At 39.0% G+C, this 20,155-nt stretch overlaps 3 protein-coding genes across 8 annotated transcripts in view; 1 reads left to right on the top strand and 2 right to left on the bottom strand.

Annotated features, from left to right (window-relative positions):
- Positions 1 to 460: 460 nt before the first annotated feature.
- On the top strand, positions 461 to 3,005 carry LOC141432775 (40S small subunit processome assembly factor 1). The gene is made up of 3 exons (XM_074094572.1): positions 461 to 1,014; positions 1,742 to 1,923; positions 2,891 to 3,005. Exons 1-3 carry the CDS (start codon positions 756 to 758, stop codon positions 2,948 to 2,950), a joined length of 501 nt encoding a protein of 166 aa, XP_073950673.1. The 5' UTR covers positions 461 to 755; the 3' UTR covers positions 2,951 to 3,005.
- On the bottom strand, positions 2,984 to 12,543 carry LOC141432556 (odorant receptor 4-like). Of its 4 annotated transcripts, XM_074094294.1 has the most exons (10): positions 12,462 to 12,543; positions 11,787 to 12,038; positions 10,554 to 10,683; positions 9,050 to 9,248; positions 7,456 to 7,607; positions 6,990 to 7,050; positions 6,019 to 6,118; positions 4,379 to 4,480; positions 3,466 to 3,618; positions 2,984 to 3,070 (listed from the first exon to the last, which is right to left on the bottom strand). In XM_074094294.1, the coding sequence occupies exons 2-10, from the start codon at positions 11,958 to 11,960 to the stop codon at positions 3,014 to 3,016; spliced, it is 1,128 nt and encodes a 375-aa protein (XP_073950395.1). In that variant the 5' UTR covers positions 11,961 to 12,038; positions 12,462 to 12,543; the 3' UTR covers positions 2,984 to 3,013. The 4 variants fall into 4 exon arrangements, with proteins under 4 accessions (XP_073950395.1, XP_073950476.1, XP_073950310.1 ...); XM_074094375.1 differs by lacking the exon at positions 11,787 to 12,038 and having other exon boundaries at positions 12,462 to 12,516; XM_074094209.1 differs by lacking the exon at positions 12,462 to 12,543 and having other exon boundaries at positions 11,787 to 12,197.
- A 582-nt stretch (positions 12,544 to 13,125) lies between these two features.
- Positions 13,126 to 20,155, bottom strand: part of LOC141434282 (uncharacterized) — a 57,206-nt gene continuing 50,176 nt past the window's right edge. For 2 of the 3 annotated variants that reach the window (XM_074096711.1, XM_074096772.1), the window contains exon 3: positions 13,126 to 16,358. In XM_074096711.1, the coding sequence (XP_073952812.1) occupies positions 13,275 to 16,358 (3,084 nt within the window). In that variant the 3' untranslated portion in view covers positions 13,126 to 13,274. Of the gene's footprint in view, positions 16,359 to 19,246; positions 19,269 to 20,155 lie in introns of those variants that run through there. The other variant, XM_074096832.1, reaches the window with a different exon arrangement.

Here is a 20,155-nt window from a genome sequence, read left to right as displayed (position 1 = left end):
AGTCGATACTAATGAAAACATCTTTTATAAATATTTTACAGAAGAGTATCAATCACTCGGACACACAAAAATATACAACACACACGCAGTAGCACTGCTCTGCAGTGCTACTACGAAACTCGAAACGCGAAGTTCGTGTCGTCCGGTCCCTCTGACACTTATACTATTTAATACGAGAGCGAGAGAGACCGCACGACACGAACTTCGAGTTTCGTAGTAGCCCTACTGCTATCAACCTGCGAGTCGATTTCTATACTTACGCTTAATTAAATTTTAATTCAATTACAAATCAGACAAACAACACAAAATAACAATTATTTATTAGTATTATACATCACTTTCTTTAAAAAATACTGTTGTATTTTTCAAGCACAAACTTTTCTTAGTAACACCAAGACAAGAAGAAATATTCGTGTTCATATATCTGTGGATGTTTTTGTTTGTAATGACAATGACATGCAATGCACCCCATGCTGCATGTGACATTTTATTATTTATACGTCAATTACGTCACGTTCACGTTGGTTTTTTGGTTTTTGTGATGAGATGAGAATCACTAATTCTGGTCATATTTTTAACTTGTTCTGCTTCTGCTTTATGATCTAGAAATCTTAACCTCTCTTTTCAAGCTTTCTTGGCAAGTGTTCGCAGTTGCAGTTCTCGGAAGAGAGTATACCACGTAGGTTACGATGAGGTTATGTTAGATAGAAAACGTCGATTTGTTGTGATAAATCTTAGAATAAGAAGCATCAAATATGTCTCTTGTGCTAACTAAAGCCGCTCTAGCTCTAAAACATGCTGAAGACAATTTTAAATTTGTGAAGTTCGAAGCTCATAAGCCAAAAAAGAAGACAGTAAATGATGAAAAGGATGTGAAATTAAGTCAAAGAGATTCAAATTTGAAGAAGGATCAAGACCTTAAGAAAATTAGGCATGAAGTGGTGAAGTTTGGAATGTCAGGGTTTGACCCATCAAAGAAGGAAGAGGCAAGAATCGCTCTTGCTGTTAGTTTAGGTAAGTGTATCATCGGGTATAACTTAAGTCATTTCATTATGTACAATCAGGGGCGTACCCAGCTTCTGGCCTAGGGGGGGCAAGTCAGATTTTTTAGGTCTGATCACCTGCTCTTGTTTTGTCATACACACTATACAAAGACACCTATATGAAACACAAGGTATATGTAGTGTGTAGGGCAAACACCCGCAAGGGATCCTGCTTCATAGGTAAACGGGGCATAATATATTGTAGAACATACAATTTCCAAGGGGGGGCAGCTGCCAGCGTACGCCCATACAATTCTAAGAAATCCTCCCGGATGCAAGTTTCGGATTCTTAGGGCCAAGAACAGCAAGGAACAAATTAAATAATGCTCTACCAAATAAATGTCTATGGAAGTGTGGACAAATAAACAGTAACTTGTATTACTGAGTACAGTCAAAACCATTTACAGCGACACCAGTTATAACAACATATCGGATGTAACAACCAACAAAAAATTCCTAACACAATCTTGTAATATTTAAAAATAACACTGGTTATAATGACCAACCATGTTAAACAACCTAATATAGCTGTTCCTTCCATTTAATTATAATCGGTTTTGACTGTATGTAATTTAATAAAATGTATTATGCTTTGTCATTGCTGCTATCAATTAACGTTTTATAACATGCAAGAGAGAGAGATAGAGAGTGGCAAGCCGCCATGAGTTATTTAATAACTAAGTTTAACTCTGACACAGGAGCGAAACCACTAAAAAAAGAGTACATCAACTACAAAGACTTGATGCAAAAGAGAAAGCAAGAGAAGAAGAAAGCGGAAGAAGAGAGACAAACAATGAGGTCCAAGGGCATAATGCAGAAGGGGGGCAAGAAGAAAAAGAGTGGAAACGATGTAGGACATTTCCTGGACGGGTATGGGAAGGTAAGCTTTTTAATTAATAACCAGGGAGCAAAACTTTGATGCCGGTGACAGCCATACGACATAAAGCTTCATACAATGTTTTTACCTAGATTATAGATAATCACTAACAACTTATTGGCCTTTTAGTTTACGGATATTTTATTGACACTTGAGACGGCCAGTACTTATTTATAAAAACACCCTATATGTCAATTTGCGTCATAATGACGTCACGGGCAACAAAGTTTCGCTCCCTGTTAATAACCCTTCAGTTGGCAAGTCTCTGCGACCCGACATTCTGTGGATCAGTTAGCAATCTGTCAAATCTGCTTCTGTCGTCTGTATCTGCTTGAAAACAATGCTTAGTAAACTCACTCACTAATAGGTCCACAAAGTTGTTGATGTCAGGCTATCTCGTCACACTCTGCTCAAATGTTCTGGTAACAAGATTGTCTATCTGTCTATGTATAAGCTATCCTTTTCACATACTTTCTATAATGTTCCAGAAACAGATAGACTGTGACTTGGCCTGAGACAGCCTGAAAACATGCTTCAGTCTGCTGAAATTGGAGCTAACTTGGAGTCATTTTTGATTTACCATTATGTGTGAGGCTTTCCACTAAAACGGGCTGAAAACAGGATTCAGCCCGCTGAAAATGATTCCAAGTGGTAGTAATAAAAAAAAAAACATAGTTTGTCTCTTTAATCCATCTCCCGTAACATTAAATTATTCTTATTGCATGGTTTTTTTTACAAGTAAATGTTGAATAAGTGTGATAGGTATGTTTCGAAAAAGACTAAAGTTTAGAAAACATGTTATTTGAGCACATTTAGCGAAAATGTATTTTTTCGACAGAAAAATTTAGTAACTATTTAAAAAAATCTTATTGAGTACTTAGAGCATTTCACTCCCTTATATTTGCTGATCAAAATGATAATGGAGATCTTATTACTTACTCCCCAAGTTCACAGTTTGTTTTTTTTTCAGGTTCAGAAGAAGGATCTAAAAAAAGACCGCCCAGGCTCGAAGAAGAAGCGAAAGAAGTGATTTATTTTAGGTTTATGTGCATAATAATATAATTAATAAAATATGGTAAGTGCAATGTTTCTTTTATTTAGACAGCTGTTGTCGCAGCAGGGCATAATAGGAATATGAAGTCTTGACCACCTGTAAAATAAAGAGTATGGGTCAGTATGGGTAATAGTATTTTATAGAATTGTAACGTAATACCAGACACTAATACTAATAAAAAATATTAAATTAAACGGTGCAAGTCATGATTAAGCCTTAATGGTTCAACTACTTTCAATCTTTATGGTAGTTGTGAGTTGAACTGTTTATTAATTTTTATCAATATGTCTCGTAGGAGTTTAAGAAATATTATACCAATAATAGATAAACAACAAATCAGTAATACAGACATTTCAATATAGGCATAACAGAGTCAAAACATCAAATTTATCTAGATCCTAAGACTTTATGTGTGTAGCTAGGCCATTAATCAAAAAAAAAAAAAAGATCATCTGGCCTTGATCTGCCCTTCAAATGGCTAAACATCTTACCGCTGCTGCAGTAGGCAGGCTGACTCTGAATATGCCGCCAGCATCGATCGCCAGAGGGCGCTGGGAGCGCAGAGCTGTCAGCAGTAACACCCTGCTGGTCTTCTGGTCTCCTGACCACTCGCTAGGGTATGCTGCTTCAGCCACAAGCATACTCTACGGGGAATGTTAAAGTCGGCGTCGTTTTTGTAATTTTAATGGTTTAGGCCCATTAACCTGGGTTAGGGGGGCGGTGGTTATCTATGCTATATTTCAGATAGTTAAAAAAATCCCGGCCAAATGCGAGTCAGACCCGCGGACAGAGGGTTCCATGAATGTCCAGTGTTAGCAGAGCCTCTCTCTTAAGGTGGTTTCTGTCTGACATAGACCGACATCAGTAACCTTCAGTCTTGGACCGAGAAGATTACTGTAAAAAATGGTCATGGCTACCTTATAATAAATTAAAATCAGTTTTTGGTAAAAAAACATTTTCATACAAGCTTTTTACTGCTGACTGTACTTTTAGTTGACTATACATGTATTGTCACCCAAACTACATTTGTATACCAAATTTCAAGTCGATGCCATTAACCGTTGAAGAGTTACGTCCTGTGGAGACGATCCTGGCTGGACTACCAGGATGTCACTACCAGATTATTGTATTGTCACGCAATTTACATAAGTATACCAAATTTCAAGTCAATCCAACTACTGGAAGTTGGTCGAATTTAACTTGCAAGTTTTGATAACAGACAGGCAACGGGACAGGTGAAACTAAATAAACAGAACGGCTGAACCGATTTTGATAAAACATGTCTAAGAACCATCGCTAGAAAACCTGTTTTCAAATTTCAAAAGCTACGGTGCCACAAACAGAAACACATAGCGGTCAAACTTATAACACCCCTCTTTTGGCGTTGGGGGTTGAAAAACTAACCTTGTACAGTAGCACGTCGCCAGGATAGCAGTACATCAATAACTCCATAAACACGCAAATCAGGTAGAACACCATTGTGACCATTTCCACTGGTTCTTTTGTCTGAAATATATTTTAACCAACTTAAAAAACGAAGGTTATCAACTCGATGTTCTGTGTGTGTGTGTGTGTGTGTGTGGACTTTTAGGGTTAAGTTCGACGTTGTACCCTTTTGGTTTTGTTGTTTTATTTTTGTATTATTTTGTCTTTTATGTACAACTAGCGTTTACCCGCGGCTTCGCACGCGTAAATCATTAGATACAGCAGTTGAATTGAAATAACGGGATTTTATTAAATTCTCGTGGGGATTCCCTAAAATTACATAGTGATTTTCATTGACGTTAAATTAAAGTACGCCAAATTTCATGACTCTAAACCCAACGGTTGTTATTTCGAGATTTTATCCCTATCCCGTGGAAATATCGGGATAAAAAGTAGCCTATGTGTTATTCCTGATGTCCAACTATCTACATACCAAATTTCGTGACTCTAAGCCCAGCGGTTGTTATTTAGAGATTTTATCCCTATCCCGTGGGAATATCGGGATAAAAAGTCTATGTTTTAATCCATATTATAAACTAACTTTTTGCCAAATTTCATCCAAATCCGTTCAGCCGTTCCAGCGTGAAGAACTAACAAACATACTCACTCACTCACTCACAAACTTTCACATTTATAATATTAGTAGGATATAGTAGGATAAAGTATTTACATACATACAAGAGTCAACGTCATAAATAAGTGATCACTTTTGTACCTTGTAATTGTAACGTCATGTTTGAAAAGCCATACGAAATTGTGTACCGACTAAAAGTGACAAGGTACACAAGTGATCACTTATTTATGACGTTGACTGTACACTCGGCTGCAGATAAGGAGGATCCTTCTACGATATCTGTATGTACCGCAGTAGGGTCACGTTTCTCTGCAGTTGACTGTACTAGTTCGACTGACTGTATTAGTTTGGTTCGAATCGGTTGGCGTTCGGTTCAGAGGGTCGGTCCATCGGAGCTATGTGGAGTAGTTCGGAGAAATTCGGTTCGATTGCTCTCTCCAGATTGTACTAAATAAGTACATGTACTACGAGCAGAAAGGAGATAGGAATAGTTCAGTCTAGTACTTTGTATATTTAGTTGTTAAACAAGCCTAGAGCATCTGCTCTGTTCTTTGCGCGGCCGAGCGAGACCCTCACACAGTGGTCATTTGGCAGCACACGCAAGGAACAGAAAAATCGCTCGCCGCTCCGCTGTTCTTGTTAGGCACTTGTCCCACCGCCGACGATGAGCGAGAAGCGAGTAGAGCGAGTAACTAGAAACGAGTGGGTGAGCAGCGAGAAGCGAGTGTAGTTTTGTCGCTGGCTGTAAGCGAGTGTTCGATTGCGACGCGAGTATTAAAGCTCAGCGAGTTTTATGCTGCGACAAAAGATGTGAGAGCGAGTTCTCGCAGACAGTGTGAACAGCCAGCGATCAACTATTAATATATGTGTCTCTTTTACTCACACAGGATCTTATATCTTTTGTTCGTTTCTTGAGCGAGAAAATAGTCGATAGCCAATCGTTTCCTCGCTGGCGATGAGACAAGTGCCTTATGCTCATACTCACAACAGTAATTTTATAGATGGTCATACATATAACCACGCTGCTGGTCACAAATTGACAAAACATCGGCAGGCCGAAGATATCCGCCATTTCTTCGACGTATCTGTACAAACGTAAAGTGAATAAATGTCGTTGGCCGATAGTAAAATTCGTTAGGTCAACAAATTCTAAGGCATTGAACATCTCTCTCATGGACATCTGTGTACTTGTCCCGCAAGACAGTTTTAAGGTGCTGATAGAGTCATGTGGGGTAATCGTACACGTACAAATGTACGCAATTCGATACATTTTAGTCCGAAATGTATGTGATTGCGTACACTTACCCACTGCGTAGGTACGTTTACCCCCATGACGATATTTGACTATTTTTTATACGTTTTATAAATGAAAACTTCACAATGCCTGCAATCGAATAGAGAAACAATTAAGCTACCTTTACGAATAATAAAGTTATAAACGTTTGTATTTCAATATTAGACAGAGAAAGACATACTTGGATGTGACGCCACACGCAAGTAGCGCCATACTTGCTGCATAGAGAAAAGCGTTTGAGAATTTTCTTCGCTAAACACTTTCTGTATATGTTTTCATAATAATATACACGACATGGCAAATTCAGGAGTTGTCATTTGACAACCGTATTCACCAGACATTGCTACGAATATTTATTTATTTATACGTTAATTCTAGGGAACTCTCTAATAAATACTCGTCAAAAAATGTATTATTTACGATGATTTCGGAGGGATGCTTGGCATAAAGCTCCAAGCAAAACCATCGTTTCGCTTGAATGTTCGCTAAATGCTTCTGTTCATTTTGTGAGCGTTTGCCTGTAATGTATTATTTGCTAGAATGCTCATTACAAGTGAATTCTCAAGTTTATCAGCACCTCAACGAGAGCAACGTGCTCGTCGATATTCCTAGCTACGAGTCCATATAAGCATATCAATCAGGGCAATAACTTAACTACATACCCAATAATTTGCTGATGGTATTTCACGCAGAGCTTTGCTTTTTCATAATTGTCGGTGCTACCTGAAAGAGTACGTTAGATTAAAAAAAAATGTACAAATTTTTAACCGACTTCAAAAAAGGAGGAGATTCTATGATCGGCTGTTCGATTTTTTTTATGTATTTTCATCTGACCAAGTGATTTAGATTAATGTATCATAAGCGACTAAGTAGAAGCTTTAAGATTGATTAATGGTTCTTTCGAAGTTTGATACTGAAGGCGGAAGGAAGGCATCAGAAATCTGTTATAAAACAATGCGACTAAACCGTGCTTGAGCTTAATAGAATAGTTGTGAATTGCACTTTGGCTATAAATCACTAAAGTGAGAAATAAAGGAAATTTTTAAATCCAAGACCAAATATACCCAAATTAATACCACTTTTGGAATGTGATTAGTTCTGTGATCTATTGGAAGAGATACATCTCACCCTCGGTCCCTATAGCCTTCAGTTCTTCCCTCAGCACGTCCAGTTGCGCCGACGCAATAGTGAACATGCCAGATACGAGGAAGTTCTCGGCCGCGTCGCCGACGCCTGACACTGTGACGCTAATGGCGGAGTAAGCGTACATGGCCGCGAATCTAGAGGAGAAAGAAAGAAAGAAAGAAAGAAAGAAAGAAAGAAAGAAAGAAAGAAAGAAAGAAAGAAAGAAAGAAAAAGTTTATTCGGCAAACTTGTAGGTAGCATACATCAGGTACATATAACTTAATGTTTAATTAAGGTCAACTTAAAGCTAGCCGAAAGGGCTGGCAGCTCAGCAATGCTGAGGTACGGAACCACAGCGCTGATTTTCAGCTGCAGCCAAATAAAGAAAAAAAAAGAGAAAAATGGTGCATGCCTATTTGACACCTTGAAAATATGTTATACATATATGTTGTACATTATGGCCGTCTGACGGAGATTCTGCAAAGGGATAAGTTAGCCTTTGTACATGTTATGTATCTCATTATTTGACAGTGGAATTATTTCTACTTCTTTATATAGGTGTTTCACTTATTTCTAAATGTTTACATGATACATGATGATACTATACAATTACAATATCGCCAATTAACTGACGCTTTAGCATATGATCCTTTAATTTTAGCTTAAAACTAGCAAAAGAGAGCGCAGTAGAGCGCAGTGGGGGCGGGAGATTGTTCCAGATTTTGGATGCGAGAAAATGGTGACAATTTGTCAGAAAGACTTAAACCTAATACTTTGCGGAACGAGCTTTATAACCAGGGGCGAATCTCCCGCAGCGGGCAAAGCCGTCTCCCTCGGACTTCCAAGCTTTTATTTAGTTTCACCTGTCCCTTTGTCTGTCTGTCTGTAATCAAATCTTGCAAGTTAAATTGGACCAACTTCCAGTAGTTGGATTGACTTGAAATTTAGTATACTTATGTAAATTGCGTGACAATACAATAATTTGGTAGTGACATCCTGGTAGTCCGGCCAAGATCGTCTCCACAGGACAGAACTCTTCAACGGTTAATGGCATTGACTTGAAATTTGATATGCAAATGTAGTTTGGGTGACAATACAAGTACAGTCAACAAAAAGTACAGTCGGCACAAAAAAGCTTATATTCAAAATGAATTTTTTATCAAAAACTTATATTTTTAATGGTGTCCTACTGCTGGGCATAGGCCTCCCCTTTCTGCTTCTACTCGTCTCTGGCTTCGGCAAAATGTTACGAGTCCGGCTGGTATCGCTCCAAATCGTCCCTCCGCCTCCTTTTAGGCCTACTGCTCCGGTGTCCGTCACTTATAACCCAATCTGTGATTTTGGCCCAGCGAGGCGTCATCCATACTTCCTTACTGTTTACTAATATGATAAATGTGAAAGTGTGTGTTTTTTATGTATGTTTGTCCGTTTTTCACGTCAAAACGTCGATTTTTGGCATACCTAGAGATAGTTTATGGGCCAGAGAGTGACATAGCCTACTTTTTATCCCGGAAAATGCACAGTTCCCGAGGGAACAGCGCGCGATAACGAAGCCGCGGGCAAAAGGTATTAGTAATCAATTTAAACCCAAATTTACATGTAAGGGCCATCGATGTCAAATGGGTAAGCAGTTCTCAGTGGTAACGTCAATTCGGTGTTTAGGGCTGGCACGATGCACCAGAAAATGCCGGTGTTGCAAGCCGAGCACAGGATGACGTTGCCGATTATGGCTGCCAGCCGAATCGTGGTCTCCCGTATGGCTTTCAGCTTGGACTCGGGCTTGGTAAAGGCTGAACCTGTTGAACAAAGGTTAAATACAATATTAACCAACTTATACAAGTTAAAGACCCCCGACATTGTCATTCCGAATTTTCATCATCATATCAGCCGTAGGACGTCCATCCATTGTATGGTCGTCGTATGTCTAATGTACAGTCGGACTTTTGGACCTTAACGTAACTGAAATGGAGTTGAAAAGTGACGAACCTTTTCTTACCCCGACTAGCTAATCAACCGTGAATCAACTATAATAGCAGATTGTCAAACGCGACATTTTACCCGAGACGTTTATAATATCCAGCCGTAGGCAAGGTTTGTCCGTCAAGTCGAGGGTCAAGGTTATCTACTCTGCTTTTCACTACAGGGCAAATTGTTGGTCATGCCTGCTCCATATACCTCCAGTGGCTTCGGTTGAAAGCGGCCTGCATACACCGTGAATCCGCAGCTTTAACCAGGGCATGCGCCCATCTCAAGCAACTGGAGGTCTATATGGGGGAGGCTTCTGTCAGTAGACTACAGTAGACATCCTAGTACTCAATATTGATAGATGACGATGACCAAATCACCAGAACCACTGAGCAAGTACATTTTCTCAAAAATGACCGTAAAAGTCTACATTATTCCTTATATATATCAGAAGGCTAAGTGCATAGTTTATGGTCAGCGAGAAATTAAATTGAAGATTGCAGGCGCGCTCTCAAACTTTTTAAAAAGTGAAAACTGCCATGGAAACGTTGGCACAAGTCGTATGCAGCCAACTCAAATGGCTGCTATTAGTTATTTTGTTGGAACTCCAGACTTTTTTTATTGGATCTGAAACAGCTTGTGGTGTTTTCGGTGGAAAAATACATCTGCTGTTTTTTTTAATGAAAAAAAGGCGCGAAAGCATGAACATTTTTATTGGAATAAAATTAAATGTCATAAGTCATAATATATTTTGTTGAGAAAAGGTTTATTCTAATTTATTTATTTTTTTCTTCACCATTTTTGAGAAAAGCTTTATATTAGTCTCGGCTGGTGTAGTGTATCTCCAAAGGCATACATACACTGTCTCGTGTGTTCGTGTGTGAGTACACAGCGTCAGTGTCACCTTGGTGTCACCTGAGCCGTGGGCGAGTGTGGAGGCTTTGCAGTGTGCTCACGTGGGCATTGTCGAGCCAGTGATACGAAGAAAGAGACCTAGCTCCTACAGCTGGAATAGCAATTACTGGCTTCGTATTAGTTAAAAGTTAAAATTCTCACACTCAGCCAGCAATTGCCTACGTCCACACCAATAATCTTCTATTCCCAGCCCTCTAAACTACAGTCGGAATTCCTCTTACCATCGGCCATCTCGATCATGCGTTTGATCCTGCCCTGGCGCACAATGATGGTCAGCACCTTGACAGCTTGAACCAGATGCGACAGAAGCAGAACAGCAGCGTCCACCATTCGCTCCACGTCTTCTAAAAACTGTTGGTGCCATGTCAGTCGTGGACGCAGTGTGGCCATTAATAGAAAAATTGCGGCGCGTGTGCGCGAGAGCATGTGGATGCAATGTATGAGTTTCTACCTAGTTTATAGGGTTACGTACCCCAAGGGTAAAAACGGGACCCTATTGCTAAGACTTATTTTAAAATTTATGACGGTGGAAGCATTCTACACTTCCACTGAACGTAGATATAGTTAGTGTTTAGTATTGTAACTAAGGGACCCCATACACCCCTGTATTTTTATTATTATTATTCTTTGTATTTTTTTTCTTTAATTGTATAATATAGTTTTTAAGTATTTTATTTGTAATTATATTATTATGAAAAAATGACTCTGCCAAGTTTCTTGCGGCGCATTCTTCTTGGCAATGATGGTCTTTCCGAAAGCGCTGGTAGTTTAAAAAAAATGACGTGTAAAAGTGCCCATTTACTGAATAAATCATGAATTTGAATTTGAATTTGACTTCGCTGTCCGTCCGTCCGTCCGTGTGTCACCAGGTTGTATCTCGTGACCCGTAATAGCTAGAAATTTTAAATTTCACAGATTACGTATTTCTGTTGTCGCTAAAACAACATACTGAAAAGAGAATAAAAAAAATATTTAAGGGGGCTCTCATACAACAAACGTGTTTTTTTTAGTACTTTTTGTTCGATATTAATAACGGCAACAGTTAGACGCTTGAAATATTCATAAAGTATTCATTTGTACTTATATTCACATTAAAAAAAAAAATATATATTTAAGAGGGTTGTTTATTACGTAGCTGTTGGCGCATGATCGCCTTGGTCTTACGAGAAGATTTCATTTTACACAGGGGTGGCCAACCGGCCACCGCGACTATAGTCATGGGAAGGCAAAAAATAATATCTAAATCCTGAACTATGTTTTTTCATTTAAGATTTCAAGAACTATGTAATGTAGGTATTTCGCACAGTGTTTCGTCCACAGGTTTTGTCAGTAAACGGTAGATTTTGGGTCTAATCAAATACAGCATACATTTTTATTTTATAAGTTTTTTATCATGACAAAGTTGCAACATTAACGATTAAAATACATCTAATAGGTTTTTAATTATTACTTACCGTATAAACATAACCAATCTCCGCCAAAATGATAAAGTAAAACAAAAATACTTGAGTAACTACACCAAATATGATGTACGCTATTTCCTTTCGTAATGACAAACCATCGGGCTTCCATACACCGCTGTATTTCATGACGATTATAGAAGAAGATAGGCAATGAGAATTCTTCATAATTTTCTATTTTAATAAATCTTTTAATGTGTTATTCGAGTCCAGTCACGTGCGCCGAATTTCACGTATCACTAAAACCTGTATGTGTAATGCTTTTTTTTTATAACCAGCTTGATAATTATGTTTAAGTTGGAAAGAAAAATACCAGCCGAGTAATTAAAAAGAAAGTTTGGAAAATTACGCGATTGTTAAAAGTTGTTTTTAATTAGGTTATTTTCAATGTTGCTGTAATTTGAATTGATTTTATACTCGTCTAATTGATTGTTTCTAAAACATCATATTCAAAATGTCTATAATATACCAGTCAAAGAAAATAAGGGCCACTTGAGTTTCCATAGTAAAATTAAATCAAAAATATATATTTTTTTAAATCTAACGAACGTAAAGTATTTGTACTGTTATATTTGTACTAATAAAACCATTTATAAGAAGGTTAATGTTATAAAGAAATCACAAGAATTAATATTTTTTTTGTATTTTCTTTTCACCAATGAAACTTACGTCTCGTAGCCCCTATTTTCTTTTAGGTTTCGTTTAGGTATTTAGTAAGTATATGCGATGTTCACTGGTACCTGACCGCTAGCTACCTAGTAATAAAATTTCTTAAACATATTCTACTGTAGGTACGATATAAATTCAGTCTAGGATTCCTTTAAATCTAATAACACTAAATCCAAGTAATTCACACCTCAGCACTTATTATTATCGGGTAGGTTAATCGCGATATTATTCATTCATACCAACCGTAATTTTCACTGCAGTTCTGATATTAGTACTCGACAAAATTACACATTCTATTCAGTAGGTATTTAGATCTACATAATAATTGTCCAGAAAATTGCTCTAACCTGCTCTAATTGCTCTGACGGAACTAATAATTAGAGTAATGGAACTAATGGAAATGTTGTCGCATCTAATCTCGGCTGATATGATGATGATGATGATGATAGATTGCACTAAGTTGTGGATACTCCAAGTACAAAAAAACCGGCCAGGCCCAAATCGAATATCCAGTGTGAACAGAGCCCCTCTCCTAAGCATATTGTACACAGTGTGGGGTCATAGACAGACGTAAAAAAATATTTTCAGACTTTTCTTATTGAGCCAGCTTCATACCAAATCACAAGTTTCTGTGTTGCATATGAGACAAAATAAAACAATAAAATAATTGTTAAAGTCTTTATAATTAAAGATAACTATAGTTAATAGTATGTACATCACGATAAATATACTAAAGTAATATTATGCAAGGCAAGTTCATTTAAAAAATAAATAAAATTTAAAAACATTCTATTAATAAAATATACACTTATTCTAAACGTACGGTTCAAAATACTTGATAGCAGTAGTCATTGTTTTGTCGTTGATTTTGTTCGTTGTGGCTGGGTGCTTACCCCTCATCTTTATATCTTTTGGTTTGAGGACACTTTTGTGGTTTGCGCTCGGGGGTCTCACTCCGACGTACTGCTTGGACGGAGTCGCAATGCTCTTGCTACTCAGCCCCGAGGTTTCCAAAAAAATATCAAATGTCCCCTTCGTTCTGGCCACTTCGGCCTTCGCTACGATCATCCTTGGCTCGCACTTCACGGTATTGTAGGAGCCGCTATTGCTTCCAGACGAATTACTCGACTCTATGTCGGAATTCCTGACAGATTCAGTCTCTAAATTCTCTATATTCGATAGAAGGTCTGGCTTATTCGAAAGCTTCGCATTATTTTGCTTGTTTAACGTTTCTGTTTCAAGAAATGTATCATTCTTACCGTCTTTACTATTATTCTCAGGTGCGGTTAGGATATGTTCGGTGACAACATCAGACATGGAACCGTCACTGCTGCCAGAGCTGATGCGGTATTCCTCGGGCACTATACTGCCTAACTCGTCGTCTATTTTGAACTCCTCGAAATTCTGGGACAAATCAAATTTGTCTATGTCTTCAAAATACTCTGCCTTATGCGTTTCTGCCTTCTCGGTGCCACGATTGAACTGGTGATCTAGTTCTGTGAGGTTGATATGTTTCCCGCCACTCTTCCCTCCTTTGTTGATCTCTGATAGAATAGAAGACACCGTGTTCCCCATTTGAATAGAAGCACGAGGGTCCAATTTCGGTTGCATAGGATGTATGTTAAAATTAGTTAAGTAACTATCTTGTGGGAAATTCGTTTCTTCCTGTTTCTCGTCCTCATCAGGTATGATGATCTCTGTGACCTGTGGTAGTTTCGGTATGTCCTTGTCGCTGATCTTGTTTTGGATGCGGGGCAGCGACACTACCTTGGCCACGCTGTTCCTCTGACTCACGTGTACGGGGTACTGTTCGCTGTGAATTTCGACCGTTGGCTGTGAGAGTAGCAACTCCCTTTTGCCATTGCTGACTACTGAAACATTTATCTCTGAAATGGAGCAGTAGTCGGGTTCTACGTTAACTGTTGCTACTTGTCCCACTTTTCTCTTAACGTCTGCAACCCGTTGATTAGCCGCAACGGCTTCAGAGTCTGACGGTTCTGTTTTTTCGGCCTTAAATTTGGCCGACAGGTTCTTAGGTTTAGGCGGTAGGGCGGGGGGAGTTCGCGGCACTTTCCTTTTGTTGAATATCTTCATCGATCCTAAATCTGTTTCCTTTTTCTCCGCGTTACGTTCAATGTTAGCAGCTAGATTCTTAACTATAGAGCCTCTTATGTTTGGTGTGGCGGCCTTGTCGTTGGTCGTACGCGGCTGAGGCGTCGGCCGCTCCGCCGCTTTCGTTACGATTGGTTCATATTCGTTACTATAAATACTTTGTATCTCGTATTGAAACCCTTGGGCTGTGTTAGGGACTTCATAACTGTGTTCAGACGCAGTTTCTAAACTGAATTTAACAATCTTATTCACTCTCTTCTCAGACCGCGGTAGAGTATGACTGCTCGCTCGTACTTTATCGTCATACGAAATGCTATTGAGCGTTGAAAATTGAACACGCTTTGTGGTTGATTTAGGGCTAGGAGCTTCACTTGACTTAGAATTGTCGTTGCTGCTGTCATCAAGAGAATTTTGTAGTAAAATTTGATTAACGCACTCAAGAACGGGGTTATTCTTATAAATTTCGTTAGAAGGGCTCTCGTCTGCGTCGCTTGTGCTGGCATACCAGTTGTCATTAAGGTCATTATTAGAGTTAGCTTGCTTAGTCAAATTTGATTGTAGATTATTGTTTTTATCGTCGAATCTGTTCGCGAATCTGTCATTATCCTGTATTATGTTGTTACACAATACTTCGTTCTTAGCTGATATTACTTCGGCATTAAGGATGCCACTGTTCAAGCCTGCTACAAGCAAATCGTCTACTGATTTGGATTTATTATTATTAAGCGAGGCCCTTTGCTCCACACAATCGTTGTCTTGTTCGGGATCACTAACATTGCAGTACCACGGTTTTTCATTACCCTCTTCGCTGAGGACGTTGTTTAGGAAAACTTGTCTGTTAGCCTTAATCTCATCAGACGCTTGTCTTTTAATACCATGCAGTCTTTCCATTTTGGTGGAATAAGTCTTATCTGAATCACTGGTGTTATCCAAATCTTTCTTAGCCTCTCCGATAAGTTGGTCTATTTTAAGGGAGGCTCTCCTTATATCTTTAGCAATTTGATTGGCAGTTAAATCGTTTTCTTCGTTGACTTGATAGCTCATGCCGATGCATTCCTCGGCACTGCTGCTATTGGCTTGGTTGTAACTCTTCTGTGAGTTATCATAGTATTTATTGCTCTTCCTTCCTGAATACTTCCTTGATCTTCTGAACACGTCCCGTCTAACAAAGGCCTGTTTATTTTTGATAAACGTTCCTTTGCTGCCAGTGCTGGCATTGTTGCCCTCTTCGCTGGAGCTGGTGTTACCATAAATCACGTCATTCTTAGGCAGTTGGAAGCTCTTGCTCAACCGCGTGTTCTTCTGAAAAACGGGAGGAGAATTCCTCTCACGGTAGCTAGAGCTTCTAACGAAGGTGTTTTGGAATCTCGAGTCTGTGCTCTCTAGGCTCTGGAACTCGGGATCGGTCTCGATGTTCGTTTGTTCGCTGGTGAAGCCTAGCAGCTGTTGGCAGTTGCTGCAGTAGGATTTCCTTGCTTTGAGCTTAGCGATCTCTTCTTGTTGTGACTTTATGATTTTCTCCTTTAGGTGTAGAGCTATGTGTACTTGTTTCTGCTCTCTAGTGAGGCGGGATTCTAAGAGGACTAGGGAGCGGAGAACTAAAGCTAGTTGGTCTTGTCGCAGTCTTCGTTCCTGGGTGGCCCGCTTGTCACGCGCGGCCAGGGCTTGCCCGGCCTCGACCAGCTGGTGTCTCTGCTTGAGGACTGACTCGGACTGCTGCTGGAGTGCGCTCCTGACTGCATCCAGCTCTCGCCGCAGCTCCATTGCCTCGGAACTGCTATCCATCTGGAAAGAAGAAAAATACGGTGTTATTTAAAATGTATTTTTTCACTATCGTTTTCATGAAAGCTGTTAAGTTTTCGTTCTTATAAAAGGGTGCGTAATCGCCGCCATAAACAGAATTGTCTGGTGATCAAAAATATCGGAACGCGTATTACGTGATCGGCCTATGATAAGGCTGCCTGTCCACTGGAGCGGAGCGAGAAAGTAATGCGGAGCGGAGTTACGGACTTTTTTTGCCATGCGTGGAGCTTCCTCGCCTCCCGGCTCGCGCTTGTTTCTCCGCTCCTCTTTCTCGCTCCGCTTGCCAGTTTTGTACGACTTTTAATCTACATAGTTACCAACTCCCTGTCCAATGGCCAGGCAGCCTTATGATTGAAGCTAACACAACTCTATTTAATGAGACAGATAAATTGCCGCCAGCAAAATGTAATTGACATAATCGTTCATAATTAACATTACCAATGTAGCCGGCAGTAAATATGGTAAGAACAGTAAAATCGATCTTTAATTCATTATATCGCACAATTACACATAGTTACATGGATTTTTTATTACAAGTTTCGTTGGTATTCGTTTTAACCGCCTCTTTTTTGTGGTCACATTTTTTTTTAATAGACTAGAATTTGATTACATTTAAGATTATTTTTAGCCGTCCTGTACTTCTACTAGATAACCTGGGAACTGTAACAGAATCTTCTACCGTGTAAACAGAAATGTGCTCAGGAAAAAAACCGGCCAAGAGCGTGTCGGACACGCCCAAAATAGGGTTCCGTAGCCATTACGAAAAAATTAAGTAATATTTTTGTAAGGATTTCGTACGGAATATTCCAAGTTTAGGTATATTTTATACGTTAGGCTGGTATTTACTCTTAAACTACTAATAATTCTCAAGAAAACTTAACCGTTATAGTTTTCCTTGTAAGTTTGATATATTTACTACCATCCTGTTTTTTTTTCAAATTTTCCACCCACCGGTTTAGATTTTAGAGGGGGGGGGGACGCTCGATTTAAATGAAAATTTGCACTTTAAAGTTGAATATTTTGCAAACAGATCACTGAATCGAAAAATCGTTGTAGCAACCTCCTAAAACTCCTAATGGTTTTAAAAGATCTCTCCAACGATACCTCACACTACAAGCTGGGATGAGAAAAAAAATCACCCCCACTTTACGTCTATGGGAGGTACTCTAAAAACATCGAACTTTTTACTGTACCATTTTGTCGGCATAGTTTACATATATATTAGTGCAAATTACAGTTTTCTAGCATTGATAGTCCCTGAGCAAAGCCGCGGACGGACAGACAGACATTTAAAAGGGTTCCGGCGAATTTATAAGGGTTCCGTTTTTACTTTTGGCTACGGAGCCCTAAAAAGGGCTAGAGTAATGAGAATTAACCCATTAACTGCAGAAAAAATAAAGTTTTATTTAGATGGTGCCAGAAATAACGTGCAAGTTGCGGTACATTCCACGTCATGAAATGTAAATTTTCAAGGGCACGAGTACAGTCACCAGCACCAACATCTGACACAACAAGCGTGCATAAATATCTGATACGACTCTATTTCTAGGGTCGGAAGGACGTGTCAGATATTTTTGCACGCTCCGCTGTGGCAGATATTAATGCTGGTGACTGTACATACAAAAAATCCCAAATCACTATAGGTTTGCCTACAATATTTGAAGAGTTCTCTCGATTTTACCAGTATACCCTTATCAGTTCCTGATTTGGACAATGGGACCCAATCGAAACTCGTTACTAGCTGTTGCCCGCGACTCCGTCCGCGTAGTATTCGTTTATCGCGATCCCGCGGGAACTGTGCAATTTTCCGGGATAAAAACTATCCTATGTCCTTCCCCGGGACTCAAACTATCTGTATACCGAATTTCATTTAAATCAGTTCAGCGGTTTTGACGTGACTGAGTAACAGACATCCAAACATTTTCACACAACTTTCACATTTATAATAGTAGGATAAATGACGAAGTTCGGGGGTAACAAACATTAAAAAAAAAACCGAATCGATAACCTCCTCCTATTTTGAAGTCGTTAAAAACAACGCAATACAATCTAAAACATTTTAATTAAAGCATCATCTACTTCGCAATCAAACATTTGTAAACCTGCAGAGCTACTACGAAACTCGAAACTCGAAGTTCGTGTCGTGCGGTCCCTCTGACACTTTTACTATTTCGAGTTTCGTAGTAGCCCTGCTGTCACGAATCGTGTCCGTGCTAATTTAGCTAAAGACGACTTTATTTATCCATAAACTATTACAGAATGTCGCAAGCAATTATCGAAAATTAAATGTCATAGGATAAAGATCGACATTTAGACGTTACAACAGTAAGCGTGATTGACTAAATGTCAAGAACGTAGTACGTTTTCTTTGTACCTAAATGAACAGGAAATTCGAGGCTTACCAGTTACCCCCTTATTCATAAACGACAATCAAACCTATTTTAGTTAAAATGCCGCTAAAATTCGTTTGTCCTTATCTGTCACTACGACATTTGTATTTGTTAGAAAGGGACAAAGCATTTGTTAGTTAACATAGGCTTGTTAAGTTTTATGAATAAGGGGGTTAGTTTATTGTCGTTCACTTTCAAAAGTCACCAAAACAACACATTTGTAAAAAGTTTAAAATAGGCACATCCCAATCTTATTAGGGAAAATCTTACAAGAGTACACTGTCAGAGTTTAAATATTGTAAGGACCACGTAAGGACACAGAATAAGTAAAAGGTAAGAAAACTTTCGTGACTTTCGTGTTCGTAACGTTCGTGACTTTTTTGGAACGGGATCGCCAGTCACTGATATCAAAATGTAACGCTTTTCCCCATGTCCAGCAGATACAGTTATCGGAGCACTGAATATTAAAAACATACGAACATAATTGACACTTCCTCCTTTTAGCAGCCGATTAACACCCGATCGGGAAGGTTGTACTTTGCCGTGTGTTTAATTGCGTACTGAGAGAAATTTAATTAAATTAATGAATCATTAACCACTCGAGCGCTTCGACTTTGCCCTTTGGACTCTGCTCATTAACGCTTAACGATCAGTTTAATGTTATGATTTATTTTATTACAATGCATTGTGGACGGGGGATATTACAAAGGTTAGATGCCTAAAGTAGGTAGGTAACCATGCGTGGGATGCGTGAGAGTTTGGACGAACATTTGGACTTTGTTTTCTGCAGTAACAATCACTCATGCTTTTATGTGCAAACAAATTAAACCTTGCTCTATCATACATGAAATTGGTGAAAAGTATTGAAAAATTGGGATATATATTCAGTGGCGTAGCTACCAAGGGGCTAGGCGGGGCAGTGCCCCGGGGCCCTCAAGCTCAGGGGGCCCTCGAAATTCTGCTTTATAGCTGATGATAAAGTTGCTTAGCATTTTTAAAGTATTTGTATATATAATGATTTTACTTCAAAAAACCTTACCAGTTTTGATAGCAGTGGGCCCCATTTTTTTATTTGCCCCAGGGCCCTAGGTTACCTAGCTACGCCACTGTATATATTAACACTTTAAAAAAAATCTAACGTAAATCCTGCTAATATTATAAATGCGAAAGTTTGTGAGTGAGTAGGTTTGTTACTCCTTCACGCTAAAACGGCTGAACGCATTTGGATGAAAACTAGTACGTAGATAGCTGGACGTCTGAAATAACACAAACACATAGGCTACTTTTTATCCCGATGTTCCCACGGGATAGGGATAAAATCTCGAAATAATAACCGCTGGGTTTAGAATCATGAAATTTGGTATGTAGCTGACATCTGGAATAACAACA

This window comes from Choristoneura fumiferana, chromosome Z (assembly GCF_025370935.1).
Source record: "Choristoneura fumiferana chromosome Z, NRCan_CFum_1, whole genome shotgun sequence".
Classification (NCBI taxonomy): domain Eukaryota; kingdom Metazoa; phylum Arthropoda; class Insecta; order Lepidoptera; family Tortricidae; genus Choristoneura; species Choristoneura fumiferana.
Note: the sequence above shows the minus strand (reverse complement) of the source record. Positions and strands in the feature narration are given on the sequence as shown.

Excerpts from the sequence above, each read along its gene's own strand:
- LOC141432775 (XM_074094572.1), top strand. The coding sequence starts at position 756 with ATGTCTCTTGTGCTAACTAAAGCCGCTCTAGCTCTAAAACATGCTGAA. Across the intron at positions 1,015-1,741 it reads CGCTCTTGCTGTTAGTTTAG|GAGCGAAACCACTAAAAAAA; the intron begins GTAAGTGTATCA and ends ACTCTGACACAG. Across the intron at positions 1,924-2,890 it reads TCCTGGACGGGTATGGGAAG|GTTCAGAAGAAGGATCTAAA; the intron begins GTAAGCTTTTTA and ends TTTTTTTTTCAG.
- LOC141432556 (XM_074094294.1), bottom strand. The coding sequence starts at position 11,960 with ATGAAGAATTCTCATTGCCTATCTTCTTCTATAATCGTCATGAAATAC. Across the intron at positions 7,051-7,455 it reads GAAGGCTATAGGGACCGAGG|GTAGCACCGACAATTATGAA; the intron begins GTGAGATGTATC and ends GTACTCTTTCAG. Across the intron at positions 3,071-3,465 it reads GCCTGCCTACTGCAGCAGCG|GTGGTCAAGACTTCATATTC; the intron begins GTAAGATGTTTA and ends TTTATTTTACAG.